At 41.0% G+C, this 26,506-nt stretch overlaps 4 protein-coding genes across 7 annotated transcripts in view; 1 reads left to right on the forward strand and 3 right to left on the reverse strand.

Moving 5' to 3' along the window:
* Positions 1 to 23,658, forward strand: part of for (cGMP-dependent protein kinase for) — a 39,813-nt gene extending 16,155 nt beyond the window's left edge. The window contains exons 1-7 of one of the 4 annotated variants that reach the window (XM_065300294.1): positions 7,681 to 8,012; positions 8,089 to 8,255; positions 19,571 to 19,790; positions 20,815 to 21,051; positions 21,276 to 21,422; positions 21,598 to 22,407; positions 22,461 to 23,658. In XM_065300294.1, the coding sequence (XP_065156366.1) occupies positions 7,693 to 8,012; positions 8,089 to 8,255; positions 19,571 to 19,790; positions 20,815 to 21,051; positions 21,276 to 21,422; positions 21,598 to 22,407; positions 22,461 to 22,626 (2,067 nt within the window). In that variant the 5' untranslated portion in view covers positions 7,681 to 7,692 and the 3' untranslated portion in view covers positions 22,627 to 23,658. Of the gene's footprint in view, positions 1 to 7,680; positions 8,013 to 8,088; positions 8,256 to 9,646; positions 10,195 to 18,232; positions 19,137 to 19,240; positions 19,393 to 19,570; positions 19,791 to 20,814; positions 21,052 to 21,275; positions 21,423 to 21,597; positions 22,408 to 22,460 lie in introns of those variants that run through there. The other 3 variants (XM_065300280.1, XM_065300286.1, XM_065300304.1) reach the window with 3 other exon arrangements.
* On the reverse strand, positions 3,094 to 4,867 carry LOC135790232 (cytochrome P450 4C1-like). The gene is made up of 4 exons (XM_065300345.1): positions 4,445 to 4,867; positions 4,206 to 4,391; positions 3,521 to 4,144; positions 3,094 to 3,467 (listed from the first exon to the last, which is right to left on the reverse strand). Exons 1-4 carry the CDS (start codon positions 4,794 to 4,796, stop codon positions 3,121 to 3,123), a joined length of 1,509 nt encoding a protein of 502 aa, XP_065156417.1. The 5' UTR covers positions 4,797 to 4,867; the 3' UTR covers positions 3,094 to 3,120.
* Positions 5,021 to 7,131, reverse strand: LOC135790240 (cytochrome P450 4C1-like). The gene is made up of 6 exons (XM_065300355.1): positions 6,759 to 7,131; positions 6,499 to 6,699; positions 6,259 to 6,444; positions 5,568 to 6,185; positions 5,326 to 5,505; positions 5,021 to 5,269 (listed from the first exon to the last, which is right to left on the reverse strand). The coding sequence occupies exons 1-6, from the start codon at positions 6,907 to 6,909 to the stop codon at positions 5,106 to 5,108; spliced, it is 1,500 nt and encodes a 499-aa protein (XP_065156427.1). The 5' UTR covers positions 6,910 to 7,131; the 3' UTR covers positions 5,021 to 5,105.
* LOC135790267 (uncharacterized) lies at positions 19,833 to 20,581 on the reverse strand. Its single transcript, XM_065300403.1, has 3 exons — positions 20,304 to 20,581; positions 20,080 to 20,244; positions 19,833 to 20,024 (listed from the first exon to the last, which is right to left on the reverse strand). The coding sequence occupies exons 1-3, from the start codon at positions 20,505 to 20,507 to the stop codon at positions 19,866 to 19,868; spliced, it is 528 nt and encodes a 175-aa protein (XP_065156475.1). The 5' UTR covers positions 20,508 to 20,581; the 3' UTR covers positions 19,833 to 19,865.
* Positions 23,659 to 26,506: the final 2,848 nt, after the last annotated feature.

Below are 26,506 nucleotides of genomic sequence, written 5' to 3' on the forward strand. Positions count from 1 at the left end.
GACTTTATTGAAAATGTGCCGATTTTTCAAAACGCCAGCCAATAAACGAAAGGTTATTGGCATAAGTGGACTTAAGTAGTGTTGAATCATCCTGACGTGCTGTGTCTTAAGCTATATTGAAACGTATTTATCGCGATCGCCTTTTTTTGCGACTATTAAAATTCAAATCAGCCGGCATGTGAACATTAATACGCGGTGTCGAACACCGAAAAGCTTCCACCATCCTCGACCAGCCTCGAAAGCGCGATTAATTAATGTGTTGGTTAATTAATTAATTAATCCAGCGGGTAGAAGAAATCCCGCCGAATCTAGCACAGCGGTTGTCAAGCCAATAAAAACGTTGCGGTCGTAAAAAAAAGCGATATTAGATTCGCGAATCGCTATATGAAATTGTACGCAGAGCATGAGCGTGATCGGGTGACCTGCGTGCCGAATAGAGAAGAAGTCGCGTTGCGGCGCGCGGTTATTTTTTAATTTATTTATTTGTTTTCGTCGACGCCGATGTAACAAGCCTGGACATGACAAGCGGACAGCCGAACAAGATACACGCCGAAGTTAACAAATGTACTCACAAAGCATATGTGCTGGAGCAGCGTAGCGTGTTGTGTCGGGTTTTAGGTTTACATTTGTTAATTTGCTGTTTGCGCACGGTCGGCTTCCTCTCGATCGCTATTCGCTTTAATTAGCGCGACGCGTCGTTTGTTAATTTGTCAAAATACGCCTGGACTAATTGACTCGTCAGGATGCAACAATTCGGAAAGTTTGTATCAGTATTGCAAAAAGGTGCAAGTATTAGATTAGTTTAATTTATTGCCGATAGAGGGCGATATTTGTTTATAAATAATGTAATAATCATTTTTTCTACTTCCATCAGTTTTTCCGCGGTTTTGAGACACAAAAAGTGGTACTTTAATCACGGACGGCCAATGTCGTGACTAAAGTGCTTTAGTCATGGGCTTTAGTCACGGGGTGGAGCTTTTGCGCCTGCGCATTTGCCTACCTTATATCTTCCAGTAGTGTTCGAGTGAATTTCGAAGATTTAAAAAATAAAATCGTGGACATAGAGTAGAACTAAAAAAATAGCGTGCACATCACGGGACTAAACGTTGTTAAACACTCGATTTATTAAACACTCGGTCTAAATCACTCTCGTGACAAAAACTCCCGTTTATCCATTTGATACTATAACCGCAAATCAACTTTTTGCAACTGTTGAATTATGAGACTGCATTGTTCCGCAGAAATTAAGTTATTAATCACTCGGTTCAACGTAACAAATACGCGGCTATAAAATGTAATGTGCTCCTTTGTTGACGCGCCGTCATTATCATTATGTCACGAATGGTTGCGCAATCGGATCGAAATGATAATTTGCTTTAATTTTAATAATGCGTGTCTATAATGTAAACTTGCTACAGCGTTTCAACATGATTAAATGTGACATGAGATTTCGCAACGTTTAATTTCTACTACATTATTACACTCGTAGTGGAAAACCATCAGTTGATTTTTTAATGAGCACATTTTTTAAATGAAAATAAGTAACGTTTAGAAATGTGTAATTTCTAAATTTTATTACCTTGATTTCTCTGTGAAGAGGTCCAAATCTCGACGCGTTTTTGGCATGCAACAGCTAACATTTACACGATTTTGTAAACATCTATGAATTAATTAATTGCTAATTGATTTGCGCTGTCGTTAAACAAATATTTGCAATTTTTAATTTAAATTCCCGGCCGCAACTAGCCAATAAATCAAATGCGCGACTCGCAAACTGGCTCATTTACAACTTGATTTATCATTATCTGCGCTCGGGATTTCGACCAGCCCGAGCGTTTTAATTTCAAAATCGTCGGACGCATCCGCCCGAATTCCGCATTAACACATTATTTATGTCCAGCGATTAGTTCATTCATGATTAGTTGTGGCTCGCGGGTCGGTTTCCTTTCTGGTCGTCGCCACTACATTGCGTCCTCCAGCCAAAAACGACAATTCACTTCGATTCGGGAAGTAAACGTTTAATTAACGCATTCAAACACACTGTATGTTGAAATTCTCTGATGCTGGAGTGTCGTGTTGGCAAAACAGAGGAATGTCGCGTTTGATATCGCCAACAAATCGCTCATCTAGTAACTACCTAAACGGTAGTGTCAACCAATTAATCACAATCCCGTGGTTTTCATCCGCTGGCATTCCCGGTTTGAAATACCTTGATGAGTGATTAGGCTCGAAAGCTGGCGAGAGTCGACAGTGAGATGAGTTATTCGCAACTCGTTCGTGTAATTGAACTACATTAATAACTCAGCGCTGCGCGTTTTCTTTGTTGGTGTGTTTTTTCTGTGTGCAGTGATGCAGTCTATTTAAATTTTCCAGGAATAAATGACGCGCGCTGATTTCATTGCAAGCATGCGTTTGTAGTGGCCGACGCAGGTACACGATTTCGACTCCACCTGATGAAGCCTCTTGAATTATTTCAATCATGTCCGCCTCTCGCGTGCATACAAAACTCTCTTGCGTTTTTTTGTTTCATGCAACGCGTTAAAAAACGCCGAAACAAAAGCGGACGATAAATTAATGTGACAGTTGCAGGTCATGCAGGTGTCAAACGCATGATTTCTCTTGAAGATTTTGTTTTTTTTTTGTTTAAAATTTGATTGTTTAACGTTTAACCCCCGCTGTGTAAACGTGATAAAAATATTTCCAACGTGCGAACACCGGGCGCTTGCTCGTGTTTGAACTTTAATAATAATTTTTCGCTTCCGCGTTTTATATTTGTTCGACCTTCGCGTGGCGTGCACGCCGCGTCATAAATAAACCAAACCGCGAGCGCACATGTGCGCAGCGCGAGATAGAGATGGGTTGATGGGGGCAGCTACACGCGCGCTGGAGAATAGATGCGGCCATCTGGTTCTGGTTTTTAATCGCTTTTCGCCTAGCCGATGATTACGTAACGTCGCGTGCGCGAAAAACAAAAAGAATATAGGCGGCAGGTCGATTCATGCGACCGGTAGCTGCCAATCAGCTGGACAACCTGCTGAGATGTCTTCATCGGTTTGATTTACATGCGAGAGGAAATTTGAATTTGACCATGAACAGATTTCAAGGATTTTATTATGTGTTTTATTTTGATTTGCGTTCCACGAGAGCAATTTTCATGCCGTTGGCTGAGCGCAAAATTGTGTCCGCTGCTACTTTAAGGGTGTGTTTTGGAGTAGCTGGTAATAACTCAAAATTGCGGAGAATCCTGCTTAGTGTGGACAACATCTCCATAGAGGCGAATTTCTGTCCGACGCAGTTCCTGGGTCCTGCGCTGAAGGGAATGAAGGAAAACGGTTTTCTTCCGTCGTAATTCTCTGGTGAGAAGCGTTCCGGGCGAAATTCCAAGGGGTTAGGAAAGTATCTTGGGTCCCGGTGGATACCATAAGCCAAAATACCAATTGTCATGTTTTTCGGATAGGTAATGCCATCTACAACAAATTAAGTAAGTTTTCTTTGCTTAGAAATCAGTAAAATGCCTTACCATAAGTAAAATCTTCAACAGCTGTCCTGGTATAGAACGGAGCAGAAGGATACAAACGTAAAGTCTCCTTAATGACCAGCTCTAGATATTTCATACACTGTAGGTCGTTGTATGTGCATGGTCGTTCTTTATCATCTCCAAAAATCTCCTTTAGTTCCTGGTAGGCTTTATCTTGGACTCTTGGGTTGTTAGCTAGACTGTGAAGAGCAAAACTGATACCAGCTGCAGTGGTATCATGTCCCCCAAACATGAACGTGGACACTTCATCACGAATTTCTGTATTGGTCAAGGGCCTACCATCAATGGAGGCTTGCAGTAGCATATCCAAGAAAGGTACCTTCTTCTTTCGACCTAGTTCATCAGTTTCCGCTGGTTTTTCTTTCTTACTACCTTCCAGGAGTATATTCTCGCGACGCATTTGAATCACAGAATCTGTACGACCATGCAATACCTGCAGACATTTCTGTTCCTCTCTATAGAGGTTAGAGTGTTTATAAATACTGTCATAGTGCAAGAATGGATTGAAGCCACGTGTTTGGATGATACGACCCATATTTGAGACGCACGTCGCGTATTCGGAGTGTTCCTCTAACTGCGCGTTGATTGATATACCCATTGCTGTCTCTAGAATCGGAGTGCTTGTTTAGCTAATGGAGTGTATAAATAACACTTTGTTCGATGTTACCGCAAATAATGTCCAGGGCACATAATGTAATGTAAGGAAACACGTCAAAGCTAGATTCTCCTAAATGTTTTCGAAGTTTGTCGATCAAAATCGTACCATTCGAGTGGAAAACGTCAATGAACTGCTCCAGGATTTGAAAGTGGAATGTTGGGGTGATCATTTTCCTATGCGTACGCCAATGTTCTCCTAAAATATATCTCAGGAAATCCGAAGAGTATTTATTTTGAGGATGGTATCACCTGTGCTCACTAGCAAACCTTGGCCCAACCAGGGTGTGAAAAACTTGTAACCCAGACCTTTGTTCATAATTGTTTGACTACTAAGTAAAAATTCAATGAATTTATAATCCCTGCTCATCACAATTGCTCGGAAACCAATATGGATTCTAAGTGAATCCGTCTTGAACTTATTCATCAATACCAGCATGGTTTCCACTGAATCTTCAGGGTTTTTGAATTCCAGACCGCTGCCAATGATAGGCCATGCTCGGGGTGAAGGTATTACCTTCAGATAACTATAATAATAGTAATATCTATAACACCAGAATGTCAGCACGCCTATGATCAACGACACCAAGATCTCGAACCACATTTTTCAAAATAACTGAATTTACAACCATATACGATCAACACTCTAATCACATTGAAAATGTATTTGCTCAGTGCACTGCTTTACTCGTATTTATATGAACCACCAGGATGACTTGTAATTATTGCTCGTATTTATATAATTTGGACTTTGTTCACTACTATCTCCAGCCAGATTGTTGTTATTCGAATGAACGATATCGCTAAGGTACTTAATGTATTTTTGAATTTAGTTTATGTATAGTAATTCTATATTTACTCAAAATACATTCTACGGTTAACTACCTGCTACAGTGATTGAATTTACATGATTTTAGTAAGTTTGTTTCTCAATAGCTATTTTGACGCCGTTCACTGCCTTCAGAATTGATTCTGCTGCCAATTGGAGGTGGTGTGTAGGAGTTGCCGGTTTCAGTTTATAATGTCGCAAAACTTTGCTCACTGAAGCTTTCATTTCCAAAATGGCAAACTTTTGACCTGAAAATTATAAACAGGGATAGTTGAAAGTTAATTATTTTTATTTGTCAATTTACCAATGCAGTTTCTAGGGCCGGCACTGAATGGAATGTAGGCGTAGGGTTGTCTTCCGTCGTAGTTTTCGGGTGCGAAACGCTCCGGGTCAAATTTTTCCGGATTCGGGAAGTAGTCGGGGTCTCTTTGGATACCATAAGCGTAGATTCCAATAGTCATACCTTTGGGTAGGACCATACCATCTGTAAATTGATTGATTCAGATTTTTTTGTTTCGCAAATTCTCTGTTTATGTGTGGACTTACTGTAGGTGACATCGTCTTTAATCATTCTTGCATACAAGGGTACCGATGGATACAACCTGAGTGTTTCTTTCACGACCATTTCTAGATATTTCATCTCCTGGAGATCTTGATACGAACACTCCCTCTCTGTGTCATCTCCGAAGATATCCTTCAATTCTTCAAACGCACGTTGTTGCACTTCGGGATGATTAGCAAGGTTGAATAGAGTGTAGCAGATACCAGCTGCAGTGGTATCATGTCCTTCAAACATAAAGGTGTCCACCTCCTCTCGAATTTCTTTATCCGTTAAGGGTACCCCATTGATGGTGGCTTGCAGTAACATATCCAAGAAGGCGGTCCTCTTTTTCTGACCGATATCATCCTCGGTTTTTTGGGTGGATTTTGCTACTGCCTCCAATTGCGCGCGTCTCTTACTGATTACAGAATTGGTATAGCCATGCAACACCTTCAAAGCAGCCTTTTCTTCCTGGCAGAGCTTTGTGAACTGATAGATAACTTTGTAATGGTAGATAGGGTTCAGTCCACGTTGTTGTATGATGCGGCCCATGTCTTTGACACATTTAGCATACAGGGAAGATTCTTCGTTTTGGGCGTTTACGCAGGTACCCATCGCAGTTTCTATTCAGAAAAAAACATTCAAAGATATATAAGTTAAAGACTTTTGTAGTGTTTTTGGTTAACCTGGACTTACCACAGATAATATCCAGGGCGCAAAGTGTAACATAGGGGAATACATCAAAACTTTTGTTTCCAACTTCCTTCTGCAGTTTTTCAATCATAATCTTCCCCTTGGAGTTGAATACATCTATGAACTCTTCGAGAATCTTGAAGTGGAATGTCGGAGTGATCATTTTTCTATGTGTACGCCATTTTTGACCTAAATATTATTTTAAAACCTTATACGGGTAATTTCAAGTATTTTTTGACATACCATCAGATGTAAGTAGTCCTAGACCTAACCATTCATGTAGAAAGGAATACCCTATTCCTTTACTGATAATACTCTGACTACTTAGCAAAAACTCAAGGAATTTGTAGTCTTTTGTTTGTACCAAAGTACGAAAACCAATATGAATTCTCAAAGTTTTCGTGTTGAGCTTTTTGTACAAACTGTCCAGAACAGTAAGAACCTCTACAAATGCAAACAAAATTGTTTCTTTTAATGAACTTTAAAACTTTTAAACGGTTTACCTGATGTAGTCGTAAATTCCATAGCATTTCCAATGATTGGCCATAATCTTGGCGATGGTACCCTCTTAATATGCCTGTAATACGACCAAAAGACCACAAACCAAACACCCACAAAACCTACAACCAAAGTCAGCACAACTTCCATCAACATTATTAATTGCACGTGCCGAACGCAGCGATTGTTCAAATTTCAAACAATTGTTCTAATCAGCTCGACAACCGCGGGTGATACTTTAGATATAAAAACTATATCAAGTGGTTTCTATGCGCGCGAGGTAGAAACTGAATCGTTGCAATGGCTGAGCGCAAAATAATCTGTCCAGAAGCTTCATCGTTTCATACCCACCAGAATGAACTCCTACTTCAACACACGCACACATACACGTCCGACAGCGATGCAATAGAATTTCAAGCGCAGCTTTGAATCAGATGTGAACTCTACGTTTCAATTTTTAACGGTGCATGATTACTGTGATTAGATACGTTTGTTACACAGCGGGCAAGAGTGTTGGTTATGAGGAGGCTAGCTGTAACATGCAATTAGCTGGAAGGTCACGTATCAAAGTACAGTCGAAACCCAGTTTGTAAAACTCGCGTTTACAAACATCTGTAACGACTGTAAACACAAACAGTGGCTAAGCTGTCATAGACGATGACTGGCAGAAATTGCGTCAGCAATTATGAAGTCTCTCCGTAATGATTTTTACACAATGCGCGCATGTGGTAACTTAATTGTGTGGAATTTGTCGTTTTCAAGAATTTTACATGCACTGGCAATGTAAGGAAGCGGTAGTAGGTGGTAGTTGCTCTCACAATGAGCTGCTGGAATCTTTTCGCTAAGTTAATGCACAAGCGCAGTGAAGAGGCGCGCCGGCCGCCCCCGCGCGATGCGCTCTCCGCATCCTGCGCTGGAGGCGTAACATCGTTGGCATTCATGCGCCGCCTCTTGCAAGAGCGTTCGGAGGAATGCAAGCGGCAAGAGGCGCGCGCGAATCGCCTCGAACGCGAATTGGACGCGCGCGATCTGCAACTGCGTCATCTACGCAATGAGCTGGATAAGTATCGGCAGGTCGTGAATCCGCTCACGCAGAAAATCATCCATGAGTATGATCGGGTCGCTGCCGCCGCCGATGCAGACGCTCGCAATGCTGTTCTTGTGGGGTTGATTGAACCACGCATCAAGCGGTTGGCGATCAGTGCTGAACCACAACCGCTCAGCGACGCCAAAGTTGAGAGGGTGCCTAAGAGCAATAAGTACGACCGATAAATAATTTTTTTGGGTGGAAATACATCGTAACAAATTTTTCATGTAAAAATTTTTATGTTTCAGATCAAAAGAATTGATCAAAGCGGCAATCCTAGACAATGATTTTATGAAGAACCTGGAAACGACTCAAATTCGTGAAATCGTCGATTGTATGTACCCGAAGGAGTACCAGCAGGGCAGCATTATCATCAAAGAGGGTGATGTGGGCAGCATTGTTTACGTACTTGAAGGTAACCATTTTTTTCTTTATTTCTCTGTAAAAAAACGCCGAAAATTATGTTACACCTTGATGATTCAAACAAAATAACAAGATAAGTATGTTCCGCCGACTTGACTTTATTTTTAAGTCAAATTATACACGTAGCGCCATCTCTGCGGCAGTAGACCGAACTAAAACCACCATAAGACGACGTGTGGCCTATGTTAAATTTACGTTCGTCGAATTTAACTCACGATATATACAGAAAAGAATGCGGAATACGATATTGTGGTTTAATCTGATATCGAGTTGACTTTCGTAGGAAATTTATCGAATAATGCTTGTTATTGTACCGATCGATAGAATTTTTTTTATTAGCGCTGTTATAATATTAAAGCAGTGAAACTATTACCGCATTAAAGATAAACTTCAAGGACTTATTACTCTTGTAATATTAGCCAGGCGCAATTTATTTATTGCTTGAGTTAACATCGTGCTGTATGAATATTACCCGCTCGAATTCGAACTTTCGAACAGACGATTCAATGACGATATGCATTTGAAGAAGTGAATGGGAAAGAATGGAAATTCCAGTCTGGTGTTTCGTCAATGCATCGCCTCCTCCCTCGGCGTTGCGTAACGCTCTCTACGCTGCTTAACACTTGTTGTGTTGGTTTTTGTTGTTGAAGACGATTGACTGTATGAATCTCGCGGTGTGTGTGGATATGGTTCGCGAGGCGTCGATCATCGCGCGCTTATTATTTCTATTTTTATCGCGAGTAACGAGCCGGCCGCGAACCGTTTCGATTTCGTCGAGGTGCGTTATTAAGACGCTTCGCGCGCGGGCCGCGCTCTTTTTGCGATGCAAATGCGAAAGGCGCGCGAATGCAACGCTTGACCTGTTGCTCTTTGCGGACTCGCGAAGGAGCCGAGTCGTGCCGTGCTGGCCACTGCGTCGTAAAAGTTCGCCTCGACGCTCTCGCATGTGATTTAGAGCTGTTTTAGTGTATGCCTCTTGCTCACCTTTTGCCATCAGGGCGAATATGCACACACGAAGAGAACGCGACGTTTGTTTGGCGTGTTCGGGGGAATAAATATTTGAATATAGATTTTCATTCCGCTATTAATGTTGGCTGGGAATAAAGTAGTGCATTGGAAACAAGTAACAAAACCGGGCTGAACCGTAGCCAAACAGGCATTAAATCTATTATTATGCCCACATACTCGTGGTGTGCACGAGGATTTGATGTGTGTGGATGTTGTGTACTGGATGTGAATGAATGCAGGCGAAGAGAGAAAAGTTGCAGTGCGCTGCTGCTGCTTCATGGCTCGCGGCTGCTTTGCGGTGCTCTCGAGTGTGAGTCAGTGGAGTTAGGCCGGCGGTGCGGCGGCGCGACCGACTCAGTTGGCGAAGAGACGCGCGGCGCGGCGCACACCGCGAGACTTCACTACTCCACCACGCAGCTCTATAGACTTGAGTCGCGGCGGTGCAGCGCGCGGCGGTGAATTCAGCAGCGGCGAACGCGACGTCGTCCACTCCAGTGACGGACGGGCGATAACTCACGCATCTTCTAACAGTACTCGCATGCTTGCCGAGCCCGCGACGTGCAAACGTGACTGCCGCGGCGACCACGCCGAAAACCAGAAGTCACCACAAGAAAAAAGTGACTTTTACTTTTGTCCTCGGTCCGATATTAAATTACACCCGAGTCCGGGTTGCACTACTTATCGGCTTCCCAGCAGGAAGTCGACTTGACTTAAATCAATCGAAACTTTGACTTCTGACGCGCGCTTGACTTCAACGCAACGCAAAGTGACGACTGGGCTGTGTTTTTCAACATTAAAAATTAACATTTAACGTGTTGGTTCCTTGGCCTGTGGCTGAATGCCGGATTAATTGCTCTACATGTGTTTACATCGTCGCATCATTGTTGTGCCAGCGCATAACTTGTTAATTAAACGTTCGGATGGTAAGTTTGCGCTCGCAAGTGTATAATAGTTCACAAAGGAACAAAGAATTGCTTCGACGGTACGTCCGCTCGCGACCAACTAGTTTCGTAATTACTCATGCGTTAATAATAATCAATAATATTTGTATCAACACGCTGTATTCACTTGCGCCTACTTGAGTCACAGTTTGGTTAAAAGGCGCTTTAATTGCTGTTACGATTTACTCCGATGCTGAGTGAGTTGATGACCCAATTTGCGCGGCGATGATCAAAACAAATAAACAAACAATAAACAAAACATTGCGCGGTGTGAATGCACCTATCATGTACAGAAATAACGTAAATTCGCGATAAAAACACCGCGAAAACAAAAATAAAAACGCATTTCCACACAATTTGTTTCCACAGCTATTTATTGCAGAAATCCTGAAATTTGAATTTTTTTTTGTTTCGCAAGACGGTAATTAGCTTTAATAACAGGAAATCGCAATTTCTGAGGTTGACAAAAAATGCGCGTAACGCGAGAAACATCTTCGTGACATTACCGCGTCAAATTACACGTAGTCAGAGTGTTTTATTATGTGTACGACAAAAGAACAATCGCGTCTCATCCATGCAAAGTCAATATTTTCTGATGGATTCAATCCAAACAGAAGTTGTTATTATTCTCGCCATTGCGTGTAAACAGTTTTCAGACGATTAGCAAGCGTTGCATTCCCGCAATTATGCGCAACGATCCTACTTCCAACGAATCGGTAACAGTAATAACAGCGTGCGATGAATTTCGCCAATTTTGCACACCAGCGCGTGTTTCGCACTTGATTTCACGGCGAGTTCGAGGAAATTCGTATGCACGCATAGCTCTTTAGCTACATTAAAGTTTCAATTATAAATAAACACAAATCAACTCACTGTTCAGAATGAATTGTTTGTTTTTATTCGTCTGTTTTCGTTTTTATCATCTCAGATATCTATTATTTTATTCTATGTCACTAGATTGATGATAGATGGCGTTAGGTGGCCGATACAGTTATTTTTATTTATCAAATTTGTTACTGTTGTTGATTGTGCCGAATCCTTTCGCAGGTAAACAAAACAAAACGCTCGATGGCAAACGTTGTGTTACAGCACTTCATGCAAACTTTTCGCGCACCAGCAGATCGCTGTGCACTCAGTCGCGACGTGAAAAAGTGTTACGTCGAACGGATTTTCATGCGTCCGCTCTTCGATATGTACGCGTTTTGTGTCTCGGTCGTCATCATGCCAGACCGCATATGTTTACAGTACTTACGTACGTAGTGGCTATGCAACATGCAGCCACTATTCCGGCAATTCCCCGCAACTATTACGATTTCCAGCGAGATTATTACCAACCAGTAGCGTGTAGCAGTTAGTATCTAACCAGATTTAGCTAGACTAGACTTAATCCTCCTGACTTAACATCTCAGCAGCCTCGGCAACATAAAAAACATCCTCATGACAAATCTAAATATCCGCGACTCATGAATCAGTTTTTTTGCGGTTCTTACGTATAGTTTGCGCAATAATAAATAAGTGCTTTGTTCATGTTCACTTCCTGCGCACAACGTTCATCGTCTTGCTTTGTTCATAAACGCAAAGTTTTTCGTTTTGATTTTCCGCTAGAAATCAATTTATCCTCCTCGGGCTTCAGCTGCTGCAGCTCGACAGGTCTTTGACTCGATAGTTATTAATTCTCGTCGAACGCGAACGGCAATTATTCGGGCCGGTCGTAATTGTTTAATTGCATTACGCGATGGAGTTTTGCGCTGATGCATAAACAAACACGGTCGTGACGTCCCAGCCTGGCGGTGATTGACTTCGTGATCAAAAATAAACTTTAAATATGGTAAACAAAACATTTTGTGTACACCTACGTTACCAAACACGTACCTAATGAAGTTTCGAAGTTGGCGGTTTTTTTGGAGGAAGAAAGTTTAACGAATTTCTAAAGTTATTTGCAATTTTGACCATATTAAGTTTTATTATAGCCCTTGATGCAAATTGCAAACCAAACATGGTTTCTCGATTTTCTAAAGTTCAAATTTGCATGGGCAAATTTCGAATTTCACTGAAACTGATTTGTTTTGCATGTCTGCGCACATGTATATTAGCGCTAAGCGCAGTGCGCGCGAAAAAGAAACGCAACTTTCTTTTCCACTTCGACTGCACGACGACGCCGGCTGACAAACCGTTTCGAATCTTCCTTGTTTGTTTGCCTGTTTGAGTTTGAGAGTTCGCCTGCAATTTTCCAATGTCGCGAACAATGTCGCGACCGGTAATCTATCTGGTCAAAATACTGCACGTGGAGAAGAAATCGACTTTCCAATGCGTCTGCGCCTGCCGCTAATTACTCGAGCTACTAACACTGCACAGATTCTGAGAAAAGAAATGCAATCGTGTCGCGTAATACGCATTGCGTTATACACGCAATTATCGCATTATCAAACAATCGCAATTAAATCGACTCGCTCGATTGCTGATTGCGAAGTGACATATGGTTTTCTACTCATTGAGCGCAGATGCTGAGCATCATCTTTGTATTTTACTTTACTGATGGTTTTAAATAGTCTCGTCTATGAATTACGAATGGTACTTAGTTGGTGGTGTCGGTATATGCTCGTTAAGTGTTTATAAGTTTCTATTCAGTGGAAAATTACAATTTCAGCCTGCCAGAAAGCGAGAAGAATGAAGACACGCTAACAAACTCAAGAGTCAATTTTGCATTAAAGTAAAACTTCACTTAGTCATGTCTTGTCTTGTTGCACTAGAAGAGAAAATTACAAAAAGCTAATTACAGTCATGAATGTCATTAAGCATGAATTTCTTGCGCGCGATTATTGTCGCATCGGACGAATGAATCACGCCGCTGGACGCAATCACAGGTAAGTCACTGACGAACTGAATTTCAAGCTTGCAAACACAACCGCAGCCATTCGTAATATCGTAGCTTAATAGGGTGTAAGATCGTATTTTGTTGGGTTGGATGTTGCGCATCGGCAAAATAAATAAGTTGCGCTCTGTTTGCGCGACCCGGCGTCGGGACGCACAAGCGAGAATTAGGCTAATTGTGGAAACGCTCTCGACAGAAAACAAAACGTCATTAAAACTCGAAGTCCGAATCGGCTTCGGGTGGAAATTGCCGTGACAAGAGACAACGCGACAAGAGATGCGAAACGAAGTCGCCGTCGAGACGAAATCGTTTACATTGCAATTTGCAGGTAAATGAAATGCCATGACTGGTGAAAAGTTTGTTGTGCTTGTCGATGTGCGTGTTTTGTGCCAAGTACATTTGCATTTTTTAAATTTCACTTTTTTCGTTTTTGCACGTTGTTAAAGCACTGATTTCACTTGGGCGAAGAAATTTCGTATTCAACTTGAAAGTCCAGTTGATGGCACTTGAAAGTGAACGTTTTTCTAATAAATTATTTACATTTTTGGGAAGAGCATACCATTCTAATAATAAATACCAAAAACGATAAAATATCGAAATGTTATCAACGGACAAACAAGAGAATAATAATAATTTATTCTTAATTTATTTCAAAGTGCAAGTTGCGATGAATTAAAAATTTTATCATTGCAAAGTTAATTAAACAGTTAGAACAATGAAATCCTGGCAAGGATTCTAAATTTGTTTTAATAGTGCGACCATATTCGCGAATTTAATAAGTAATTATTTTCTGTGTCTATATGGTCATATTTATGAGTGAACATTTATTACCTATCGTGTTTATATTGCGCTTGCCTTCCCACAATCGCATAAACGTCAAGTCCTTAAATTTAAACCCGTGACAATTTATCAACACGTCTCAATCGCACGATAAAAACCCGCAGCGAAATTATAGATTTCATACCTGCGAGCGTATAAAATCGCCCGAACCATGAAAGATTAATCATTCGTCGTGATCCGCACGATGACCGGAAATGAAACTAATTTTTGCCTGATTCAGGCCCGTCGCCGAAACTGGTTCTCTCGTCCGAACTAATGAAATTAATTACAGCGCCGCGAGTCGCTAATTGGGGGCCAGAATTAAGATCAGTTTGCCGGGTTCTATTTTGATTTGATTGGATTTTTTTGTTGTTTATCTCGACAGCGGTCGCTTTCTCACCGAATATTCGATTCAGTAGTGCTTGGTTACATATCGGTGGCGTCGATTTGACATGGGAGCGCGTTCGGTAATTTGTTTGTAGATGCAAACGCATCGTCTACGAATTAGTTATCGTTCGATTAACTCTCCGGCTTGGTAATAAGTAAAATACGCCAGGTTTTCAAAAGATCGCGCATTGGTTTATCCGGCAAGGAAGTCGAGTCAACGAGGTCAAACTTTTTGTTCATAACATATTACCAGCCATTACGATAATGCGTTTTAACGATATTAATTAGCTTTTGTGCTGTGCGATGACGTGCGCGCCGCTGAACTTTGCCGGTTTGGGTTTCCTTGAGAGATAATAAAAAAAAGAGTGTGAATCGAACTGATTTAGATAATCACCAGTTTTTATTTTATAATAAAAAACTTGATTTTGCATATTTTGATATTTTATTTTGTGTAAAGCACAAAGGAGACACCAATGAAATTTATTTATCGGCTGACTTTAGTTGAATGTTACCGCGATATTTTCGACAAATACCACCTGGACAAAGAAGTCGCAAAGGTGGCTGGAGCGTGTGCTCCAAATGTGCGTATCGAATGCGGAATCGCTCCCGATTGAACTTTGCATCGCGTTTAAATATAGATTTAGCAAAGCGATTTAGATTTGAGATTTGTAAAAGTTGTTCGGCGCGCGACAACTGGCACCAACCGGTTTCGCTCGCGCGCGCTTACCGATCGCGAACAAATGATCATACAGCCTGTTGCGATTCGATTCGAAATTGCATTTTAAGCGATTAACGAGTGCAAATTAGCAACCAGAACACACTTCTGGTATCCCACCGCTTCCTACCTTGACTACAAGTCTACAAAAGCGTCTAGTCGAGACGCGCGCGCATTCAAGTGTGACACTGGAGAAAAATCCACCAACAGATTATGATTATTATTCTTATTATTATGTATTAGCGTTGATTCTTGAACGTCGGTAATTTTGCGATTGCAACTTTTGCCATGAGTCAAATGTCCGCTCGTTATATGTACTTACGAGGTGCGTCAGCCGACAGAAATAAGACTGAATGGGCGAAGCCCGTTGTTTATGGTGTATTATAGTGATATAATTCGCATTGCACACAGCGGAGGAGAGATGCGTGAGTAATGGGATGATGCAAAAGGCGTGCGAATCAGTCTCTTCGCGGCCTTTGTTCGCCCCGCTGCGACTTGTGCGCATCTTCGCGCCGCACTTGTACGGATAAGTATTTAGTTGTGTTACACGCGGAGGCGCCTTTGTACTTACTTACGTCCGCTGCTCGAGTTTAATTGACTTAATTCACTTTTGATTTTAATGCGCGCGGCTCGATGATGGTATTTTTTTCATCTTTTCATATTTGCGAAATTATGCGCGTCGAATTCGCCGCCGTGAATGAAAATGAAAACTTGAAATTACCGCACGAAGCAGAACAACGCGTGTTACAGTAATTCGTGTGCCGTGTGCGGCACTCGCATGCGAGGAGGACGGTAAACGTGTGAAAGTTGCGGCAACTGTTTAGTCTTTTTTTCTCTCTTTAGAATTCCACAACAAACACTTTTCTTGCTGTTGTTGTTCTGCGAGGCATTTAAAAAGTTCTCACGCGAAATTGAAGGAAATTCAGGCGGTCAATTTGATTGCTGCTGGTAAAAATTGTGCAAAACATTACACAAGCTCCGGTCAGCGGTCAAGTTTCGATTGAAACAGGAAAATACATTCTCTCCACACGCGCTCACAATTTATGACTTCCTTTAGACCATTCGAAGCATAATCTTAATGCGAACACATTTAAGCATAAAAAAAACCGACCAATTGATTCGGCGTTTTATAATTCATTTCAATTCAATAATCTCGATGACCTTAATTGACTACGCTGAGTCAATTCAATCCTAAAACCAACTTTCTTCTTTTTGACTTCGCAAAATCCAGCAAACAAAGCAGCGACAGCCTTGGATTTTAACTATTAACAACCGATTTATAATCAGCCATCGAATAATGTATAATTTTAACATGTATTAAACTACAGTCCAGCCCTGGATTTTTTTTTTTATTGCAGGACTATACTGTTCTGTATCTACAGCAGATAGTGTTGCTTGATAGTTGTAATAAATCACTAAATTGACATCATTAATTTGGTTAATTATATCGCGTCGAGACGCCGGATGAAGCCAAATTGGTCTGATGATGAAATACGAAGAAAGACTTCTTCGCTTCTTGCACCACGAAGCACTTCGCCATGGCTTCTTGTAAATTGCTGCGACCTTACATACAATTCTCTCGCCTTGTAAGAATGCGATTTAGAATTTAATGACCTTTATAGAAAATTACGACGCGCATGTAACTCACTTCTTTAAATTTGAAAACGCTGTACATAAATCATCCTCTCCTCATTCATGCTGGTACTTACGAATGTAAATTTGCATTTTGAGCAACAATGCGAAGTGAGTTGATGTCCGATTAATCAAACGATTCTTGCGCAATTGCATACATTTGAAAAGGTTTCATTTTTATTGTTTCTCTCGGGTTGCCTTCGGCGTTGTTGACTTGCATATTGCGAAAGCGGCATCGGCCCGGCATTCTTGGGCATTGTTCGCGACTTTATTTACGAATCCGCGAGCAAGAACAAGTGCCCGCGGTGCGCCGGTGCCCCGACAATGTTATATTACGTATGGCTCGGGCAACATTGTCTCTCTCAACGCCCAGGTAGCGCAATAATCGTTGCATAACTGACGCAATCTTACCAATAAACGAAAACGAATTGCTAGCGCCGGTGCGCTTTTCGGAAGGCGGCCCAATCAGAGCGTAAAATTATGCTCATGGACCGTTTGTTTTGTTTTTCGTGTTCCGCCACGCACGCCCATTCATTCACTTTTTGTTGCTTCCTTCCACACGGATACAAAAGGTGATTTCGTTAAAAACTAGAATCAGTGCGACAGTTTATTGTGACATGCCAGACGGTTATTACGTTGATCATCTAATAGGAAGCACATTGAAGACGTAACAATGTTTATACAACTAAATAATGTCAACGATAAGCAGGTTTTGAGGAAAGAAACGCCCGTAATCTTTAAAGTAGCTCCTAACAGCGGTAAGCCAAAATAAACACAGTATTTACTCAAATTTATATCTCAGAAATGAAGATGTAAATGCGAGGATGCGTCACTCTCTCTTCTCAAGCGGCCTCTTGACCGAAAACGTGCATGCCGATCCGTTCGGCCCGAACGAAACCGAAAAAGTAAAAGAACATGTGCTGTAGGCCGTGAATACAAAACTTACGACCTACGTTTCTAAGAGGTGACTGCAAGGTCAGATATCTCTTTGCATCTTTCGCTGGAATACATGAAATCCAAAGAGATGCTGATGCTGGATATGAATCATCCGACCTATTTGGAGATTTATAAATGAAATTGAAAGTTGACCACGAAATATATTTGGTCTTTTTTTACTTTGAATAACAGAAATATTAAAATTAGTGCAGAGCAATTTTGGTGCGTGTTTAATTTAAATTTTTATGTGAATTTCTTAAACGTAATAGCTCTAGCCCAGATTTGTATCGATGTAAATGGGTCGATAGGAAGTGATTGGTAATGCGTTGCGGCAAATATTATGACATGCAAATGAGCGCTGTAATATAATCGAAATTAAAAACGTGCATTTGAAAGTCTCGTATTGGTATTTCGATCGCGTGCGATTGAGCGACTCTTATTGTAGCGCAGCAGAACGGAAGTTATTGAAAACTTGACTTTCCAATTTTATTATGTACGAACACTCAAGTTGTGATTGCGACTTACGATGCGCCAAGCATGAGTTTACGAATAATGACTGGTATGATGTAATGTAAAGTGCAGGGAATACCCGAAAAGCCGTTCGAAGCATTTCTTTGCTCTTTTACTTTGAGCCAATCGCTAATTATATTCCCATATAGTGGCAATGACGACACTGCACCGACTGAACTGCAGTAACATCAGGACGTACCAGCAAATCTCCAACGCTAACCATGCGTATTAAGAACTACCCAGGAAAAGCGGTCCAGAATGACCCCGGATGGCTGGAGATGGACGTACCACCAAGCGCACGTGGTAAACGCTACGAAGCAAATTGGACCAGTGCCCCGGAACTGCCTGCAGGTGGTGTAGGCGATGCAGCCCCGAGCGGTATTAACGTGTGGGAGGGTACCCTACGTGGTACCTCGAAATTATCACAGTACCAGGCACTTCTCGATGAACTAAAGGAGTGCGCTATTGCTGCTCCAACCCATCCTCCTGTTCCTGCCAGATCCCGCCCCAAATTGAAATACCATTCCGACAAGTGCCTCGCACGCATCAACTCCAAGACCAAGCACGATTTCGAAAAGAAGAATGTGCATTTCGTAAATGTGAACTCTGCCTCGCTCACCGCTGACCCGCTGCGCTTTCGCAACGAAGATGACTTTGAGGATGACGCGCGATGGGTGGACGAGAAGGACTATGTGGAAGCGGCACGCCAAGGAGGCGGACGTGCCAGGCAACGTATCCCACCGATGAAGCTCTACTTGAGCAGTCCCGAGTTGTCTGACTCTGATAAGAGTGCCAGCGGCAGCTCCAGCTCGGCACGCGGATCCGGCGCCGTCAGCAGCGCCGACGACCTGGAGGCGGACGTTTATGCGCATTTATACAAGTGTGGGAGGACGAGTCCAGTTAAGAGCAGCGGCAAGGGCCGGCTCACCGGCGACGACTTTCTGATACCCAGGCCGCGCCTCGTAGTGCCAGTGCATTCCTATGGCGTGCGCAAACGCAAAACTGGTAACTTAGTCAGCAATAACTGTGATACTACTGCGAATTGTGATAACGGTGAGCAGGTGTTTTGAAATATTCCTTTATTCAATTGTTTCAGCAATAGGTATAAATAGATCAAGTTACAGGCACAACTGTCCGCGACTGTCAGTCGTTTGGTTGAAATGTTGAGTGAAGGTGCAATATTTTTGTGATTTTTTTCTGTTTTGTGGGTGAAATTCTCAGTTAATGTCCGTGTACTTTCTTTGACCTTTTGTGGTGCGTTACGGGTGGAGCGGTCCGATGTTTCTTTTCGTGTATCGAATCTATCAAGGTGTAACAAGATATAATAATCTACACGCGCATCATGTATGGCACGCGTGTCAGAGAAAGTGACCCCAGAGCCCCGCGGGGGTCAAGTTTCTCCTAATGCGTGCCACCGCATGGCAGTTGATGACTTTCATCTTTGATTTCCTAAATAATCGTTTGTGTGTGTTTGTTTTTGTCTTCAGAGGGACGGGTCGAGGTGTCGCGGGAGAACAAATACCTGAGTACATTGGCACCTGGTAAGGTACTCGGGGAGCTAGCGATTCTCTATAATTGCAAGCGCACAGCCACTATCAAAGCTGCCACCGACTGCAAGCTATGGGCGATCGATCGACCATGCTTCCAAACGATCATGATGCGTACCGGTCTTATCCGACAGGCCGAATACACCGATTTTTTGAAGAGGTAAGTCACTTTTGAAGACATTTATTCACAATTTTCCACATGCATTAAGTTGAGTTGAGTTTACCAGGTTTATATCTACTTTAATTTGTTAGAAATTTCCATGTCTACACAACTTAAAAGTTTCTTAGTCTTCTTTTGTATTACCATTTGCCGTAATCTTACAACACCAGCTGGTAGGGCATCCACTGGGATGTTGCTAAAGTCAATTTTCATATTTCTGCTGGAATAGATTCCCTAAAAATTAATTAATAGAATAACTTATAATTAATTTGAACAAAATCATATTTACTGCTGGAATTGGGCAAGTGTCCCTTGTCAATCCACTTCTCTCAAGAATAAGGAAATAGAATTCGCCTAAATACTTCCGTTGGAAGGCGCATACGTCATCCCCTCGTAGGGTCATCATATGAATGAAGTTCTTCCCGTTTGGGGAGATGGCTATATGCACATGCATCTGAAAGATGATGGGCGTGGGCGTGCAATCATCGCTTGGAATGTACAGAGGTCACTTACTGATGCATTGTAGACGTACGGGATTGTGTAGGTGCCATTGTAGTCCAGGTATTGCGCATTCCTCACGGTCTTGAATGTCGCCTTGATTTTCAGCGGATAGTCGGTAAGCGGATCACATTGTTGGAACTTGGTGATGCGCACACTGTCGTTAATTCCATTCGCTAAAGTCGCCAGCAGCAGTAAATGGAAAACGTTTAACACCATTTATGAAGATGTCGGAAATTTATCAACGTGGTGTGCTAGCTTGTCTTTGCCTTTCTCTGTCATTACAAGTTTTTATTTTAGTAGTTTAGCGGAGGTTTAAAATAGCAGGAAAACGGAAATTTAAAACGGAAACGCAAATTGCGCTCGTTTTCCCGATCGGCGGCAATTTGCAGCTAAATGCAAATGCTCATTACGCTCATTACACATGCACGTACACTTTCACACACACGCACGCATAGCAGGGTATTCACGTGTGAGAATGCGGAATGGTATGCTTTGATAGCACCGACTTTTGTTTTATTTGCAGCGTACCGATTTTCAAAGGCCTGCCCGAAGACACTCTGATCAAGATTTCCGACATTCTGGACGAGGTGACATACCAGGAAGGCGACTACATAATTCGACAGGGAGCGCGCGGCGATACCTTCTTCATCATCAGCAAGGGGCGCGTGCAGGTTACGATGAAGCAGGAAGACGCCGGCGACGAAAAATTCATTCGAAACCTGTTCAAGGGAGACTTTTTCGGCGAAAAGGCATTGCAGGGGTGCGTATTTATCCCCACCATGAAATGTTCGTTTATCTTCATTCCTTTGTTACGATTTAAAATTATCATATTTTCGCATTTTTTGAAACCACTATGCTATCCTATCCACTTGTATTATACAAATCCTTGGTCGAGATATGATTACTTTGTCGTACACATCGAACATGCATTTAACAGCATCTATTTGTGTTTTTAATATGCGATTGTGTATTTTTTTGGAACAGGGATGATTTGCGCACCGCAAATATTATTGCCGACGACGTAGATGGCGTGTCCTGTTTGGTAATTGACCGGGAAACTTTCAATCAATTGATATCCAATTTAGATGAGATACGTACTAAATACAAGGACGAAACCACGGAAAGAAAGAGGTACTTTTTAAAATTGACTTACTTCATATATAAAATTTGCTTATAATTTTTGATTGTTTATACTAACAAACTTGGTGCTTTGGTAACTAATGGAACAGTGGTGAGTGATTGTTACATTAGTTGAATGCGGTGTGTAGTTTACCTAGGGCCCGATTTTTTACTGTTGTTTTTACAGGATAAACGACGAGTTTAATCATGTCAAACTCACTGATTTGCGTATATTGGCGACGCTCGGCGTCGGTGGATTTGGTCGCGTGGAGCTGGTGCAAGTTCAGGGCGATACTAACCGCTCCTTCGCATTGAAGCAGATGAAGAAGGCGCAGATTGTGGAAACGCGCCAACAGCAGCACATTATGTCTGAGAAAGAGATCATGGGTGAAGCAAATTGCGAGTTCATCGTCAAACTGTACAAAACGTTTAAGGACCGCAAGTATCTCTACATGTTAATGGAGAGTTGCTTGGGCGGTGAGCTATGGACGGTGTTGCGTGATCGAGCTCATTTTGATGATGGTACCACACGCTTTTATACCGCCTGCGTCGTGGAGGCGTTTGATTATCTGCACTCGCGAAATATCATTTATCGCGATTTGAAGCCGGAGAATCTGCTCCTAGACAACCACGGTTATGTAAAGTTGGTCGACTTTGGCTTTGCTAAGAAACTGCAGACCGGGCGGAAAACATGGACGTTCTGCGGCACCCCTGAGTATGTGGCTCCCGAGGTGATTCTTAATAAGGGCCATGACATCGGAGCAGACTACTGGTCGTTGGGCGTTCTTATGTTTGAGTTGCTGACTGGCACCCCGCCGTTTGCAGGCTCCGACCCCATGAAGACGTATAACATCATCTTGAAGGGAATAGATGCAATCGAGTTCCCGAGGAATATCACACGCAACGCCGCGGCTCTAATTAAGAAATTATGCAGGGACAACCCCGCAGAACGATTGGGATATCAGAAAGGCGGCATCAGCGAAATTCAAAAGCACAAGTAAGTGGTTCAATAAATGAGAAAGTGGTATGTTCTAAGGGTATTCCTTTTAGGTGGTTCGATGGTTTTAATTGGGAAGGACTGTGCAATCGATCAATGGAACCTCCTATCAAACCGGTGGTGAAACATGTCACGGACACCTCCAATTTCGATGAGTATCCTCCAGACAGCGAGGGTCAGCCCCCCGATGACGTCAGTGGCTGGGACAATGAATTTTAACGCAATTTCAGCCTCCAGTCGTCCGCTTGTCCCCTGACGGGACGTTATAATATTTGCGCGCTTAAATATACGCGATTTTCGACGATCCGGAGATGGGATTTTGGATCGGACCGCGCGAAATACTCTCCGCTAATTCATATAAAATATCGTGTATCGCATTTGATAAATCGAACATGACCTTTTGTTGCTAACTCTAGTTATTCATTAATTTAATAACTTAATTGTTTTATTATTTTTTATTAAATTTTACATTAATTTTAGCAGATATATTAAACGCCCAGAATGTTGATGAATCTGAAGGCGAATTGTTTATTTGTGGCAAAATGCAATGCTTATACAGTTTTATTGAACTTAGTTAGGTTGACATGATGCGATGGAGAAATAGATTTTACCGTGCAAGAGAATTTCGAGATTTTCTTGTATACAAATAACACTTCAACGATTTAAACAAAATTAAGTTTGTATATTGCGACAAGTGCCATCAAGAAATTAAATGAATTTTGAGTGAAAAAATGTTATAAGATTATGATACAGCGGTTTTTAATTCGTTCCAGAGAATTGATTAAAAGCTGCGCCTATTTTTGTATCAGCATGCAAATAAACACTACTGTAAATATTTAAGATTAAACATAGTGGGAGCGTGAGTACATGGAAGTTACCTAAAATATTAATAAACAGAAGTCTTCTACAGGAAATCGCTGAAAGGATCAAATGTAGTGGAATTAAATTCATTATAAATGTGAATCTTGTCAACTGTTATTATATCTAGTTAGATTGATAAATGGCGAAAGAAGTAAACCTATGGGCGTTGAGAACGTGAAGGTCGTAAGCGTAAATGCAAATAATTGCAATTTTTTTGTAACTAAGTGTCGTCATTTATTTCGTAATAGTTATTTAACGAGGCAGTCATAAGAATCAAGGAATTTATACAGCTGTTTTATTATTTTGCCAGGATTGATCAGATTGCAGTTCTTAAATTACTTTATTATTATATACATGGTATGTAGTAATATAATAAATTAATTAATTATTTATCTGCGTTTTGATTGATTTTGGAAGTCCGAATTTAATCCTTTCATACACATTCATCATCGTATTCGATTCTGTTCATAAGATTCCGTGTTAAAATAAAATAACACGATGTTCACGTGTTTACAATACAACACGTGATTTTTTATCAGTGTAATACAAAAACAACTTTTTTATCGCCTTGCACGAGGTAACGCGCGTGGTAGCGGCCCGTTTTGCGCGCCCGGCTTTCCAGTATCCGTTTTGCCGTCGGTTGGTGTCGGTGTGTATTCCACGCGTTAGGTGCTTCCGTAGAATATTTGTGAATTGCTAAATAACTGTCGTTTCATGTGTTTGTGTAACTATAGAGCAATATCATAGAATGAAAATTAATTCATAAAACCAACGCACCAATATTGCCGTGATTTTAAAACAACAATTTGCTTTGTTTCAATCAACGAGTTGAAATTGCAAAAGCTGTGTTCAGTGATTTAATAATTAATGATGGCGGGTGAAAATCCACGATTGTTAAACAATTGTTTCGTAGAAACCTCAATGGAAGCAAAGGTAAAGATATATTTATATTTTATTGATGCAAATACATGCCCAATGTTTGTTTGTGGTGGTGTCTAAACAGTCTTGCGATCTCACATAGCACTGGAATTCGACCGGTTTTTTCTTATCTCTTATTGTCAATTGATACGCGTACGATAGTTGTGTATAGTTTTGTATTGTATACGCGACGGTGTGATGGCGGTGCGTGTATCGTTTGCTCACGCTGCAGAAATAAAATTAGTTTCGCCGTATCCGACGGATGGTTCGCACGCGTTCGTCGCGGTTCTTAGGATTTAATTTGATAACGCGTATTATATTCGGTGTTCTTAGTGAATATAGTTGTCGATTGTGTCTCGCTAATGATTTATCGCATATAAAATGTTCGCAGAATGAAATATATTCGTATTTTTTTTTTCTGAAGGAAGTGCCGTCGGACGTTGTGAATTTGGATTTTCATTCAGCTCGTTCGTCGATGGTGGAAGTTTTTCAGCGCAGGTACTACTCAGTAAGTAAACTCAATCATTATCTCAAACACATTGATTTAATGCGTGTTCAGTTTCTGTGGGTTATGTTGCTTGATATTCATGTTTTTATCGCGTGTGTGCACTAAGTTCTTATTTCTTATCTTCTACTGATACGCGTACAAGACGATCGTACTCGGCAAATCGGACTCGTCAAATTCTTTTCGGTGGCTGAGTGACTACCGTAAATTCGAGAATCTTATCGTAGCAACCGATTTTTGAAATTTTATTTATGGAATTATTTGTAATAATTAAATTACGGTCTTAAATTTGCCATCACGCGAGAAATCCTTGACAACCGCACCCAAAAGACGGAAAATTTAGAAATTTTTGTAAACAAGCTGAGGAAATTGCACATGATCTCGGAACTGTTTGAGCCATTTTAATACCGGTTTCAGATTTGTATGATGTTCATCTCTATCCGCTTATCAGCTCCATGCTATGCTCGCACTACAAACGTTCGCACGTTTTAGTCAGTTTTTCACTACTCCCAGTTCGGCACCTTTATTTCGTTCAATTCAATTAAAATTTCAATTAAAATTATTTTTAACTTTTACCTGATAGAGAATTTTCCAATCTTTCATATTCTTTGATCCGTTGGTCGCTTCCGATTTTAGTTTAAAAGTGGGCAGCGACAGAAGTGACTCGTATTCAGGGCACCGTACGAGGGCAGCGGTAGAAGTGACTCGTATTCAGGGCACCGTACGTGGATGATTGTATAGCTGACCCCTATTTGCCCATTTTTTCCTACGAATTAAAATTTCATTTCTCAGATTTCCGTTTTAACTATCCTATCTTATAGAGAATAGTCCGTAGATTAAGACGCTGCGATCAGATCTTATTTATCTCTTTTAGTTTACGATATATTCGCGATTGAATAAAATGGGCAAAATTGAAAAATGTCACTTTTTACCACTTTTAGTCGTGTTTTTCGATCTCTTAATGTAAGAACTATAATTATGTTATACTTTTATCTGATAGAAAATTTTCCAATCTTTCATAATCAATAATTCGTTGGTAGCTATCGCTTTTAGTTTAAGAGATATTAATTATCAAAATCGTCGAGAAAAAGTATCAAGCACCCCCCCTTGGCAATTTTTTTCTTAAGACTTAAAATTTCTTCTTTCAAATTTCCCTTTTAACTATCCTATCTGATAGAGAAAAGTCAGTAGATTAAGACGCTGCGATCAGATCTTATTTATCTCTTTTAGTTTACGAGATATTCGCGATTGAATAAAATGGGCAAAAATTGCAAAATGTCACTTTTTAGCACTTTTAGTCGCGTTTTTCGACCTTTTACTGTAGGAAATATAATTATTTTATATTTTTATCTGATAGAGAATCTTCCAATCTTTCATAATCAACAATTCGTTGGTAGCTACCTCTTTTAGTTTAAGAGATATTAATTTTTGAAAATCGTCGAAAAAAAGTATCAAGCACCCCCCCTTGGCAATTTTTTTCTTAAGACTTAAAATTTCTTCTCTCAAATTTCCCTTTTAACTATCCTATCTGATAGAGAAAAGTCAGTAGATTAAGACGCTGCGATCAGATCTTATTTATCTCTTTTAGTTTACGAGATATTCGCGATTGAATAAAATGGGCAAAAATTGCAAAATGTCACTTTTTAGCACTTTTAGTCGCGTTTTTCGACCTTTTACTGTAGGAAATATAATTATTTTATATTTTTATCTGATAGAGAATCTTCCAATCTTTCATAATCAACAATTCGTTGGTAGCTATCTCTTTTAGTTTAAGAGATATTAATTTTTGAAAATCGTCGAAAAAAAGTATCAAGC

Source organism: Atheta coriaria, unplaced genomic scaffold (genome assembly GCF_025399875.1).
Source record: "Atheta coriaria isolate IRGN ID8LTWV9N9 unplaced genomic scaffold, Caltech_Dcor_3.1 hic_scaffold_1_pilon, whole genome shotgun sequence".
Lineage (NCBI taxonomy): Eukaryota > Metazoa > Arthropoda > Insecta > Coleoptera > Staphylinidae > Dalotia > Dalotia coriaria.

Excerpts from the sequence above, each read along its gene's own strand:
- LOC135790232 (XM_065300345.1), bottom strand. The coding sequence starts at position 4,796 with ATGTGGTTCGAGATCTTGGTGTCGTTGATCATAGGCGTGCTGACATTC. Across the intron at positions 4,145-4,205 it reads TGCCCTGGACATTATTTGCG|AGACAGCAATGGGTATATCA; the intron begins GTAACATCGAAC and ends CTCCGATTCTAG. Across the intron at positions 3,468-3,520 it reads TGTTGAAGATTTTACTTATG|ATGGCATTACCTATCCGAAA; the intron begins GTAAGGCATTTT and ends AATTTGTTGTAG.
- LOC135790267 (XM_065300403.1), bottom strand. The coding sequence starts at position 20,507 with ATGGTGTTAAACGTTTTCCATTTACTGCTGCTGGCGACTTTAGCGAAT. Across the intron at positions 20,245-20,303 it reads CGTACGTCTACAATGCATCA|ATGCATGTGCATATAGCCAT; the intron begins GTAAGTGACCTC and ends ATCATCTTTCAG. Across the intron at positions 20,025-20,079 it reads ACACTTGCCCAATTCCAGCA|GGAATCTATTCCAGCAGAAA; the intron begins GTAAATATGATT and ends ATTAATTTTTAG.
- LOC135790240 (XM_065300355.1), bottom strand. The coding sequence starts at position 6,909 with ATGTTGATGGAAGTTGTGCTGACTTTGGTTGTAGGTTTTGTGGGTGTT. Across the intron at positions 5,506-5,567 it reads TAAAGACGATGTCACCTACA|ATGGTATGGTCCTACCCAAA; the intron begins GTAAGTCCACAC and ends ATCAATTTACAG. Across the intron at positions 5,270-5,325 it reads CGGCCCTAGAAACTGCATTG|GTCAAAAGTTTGCCATTTTG; the intron begins GTAAATTGACAA and ends TATAATTTTCAG.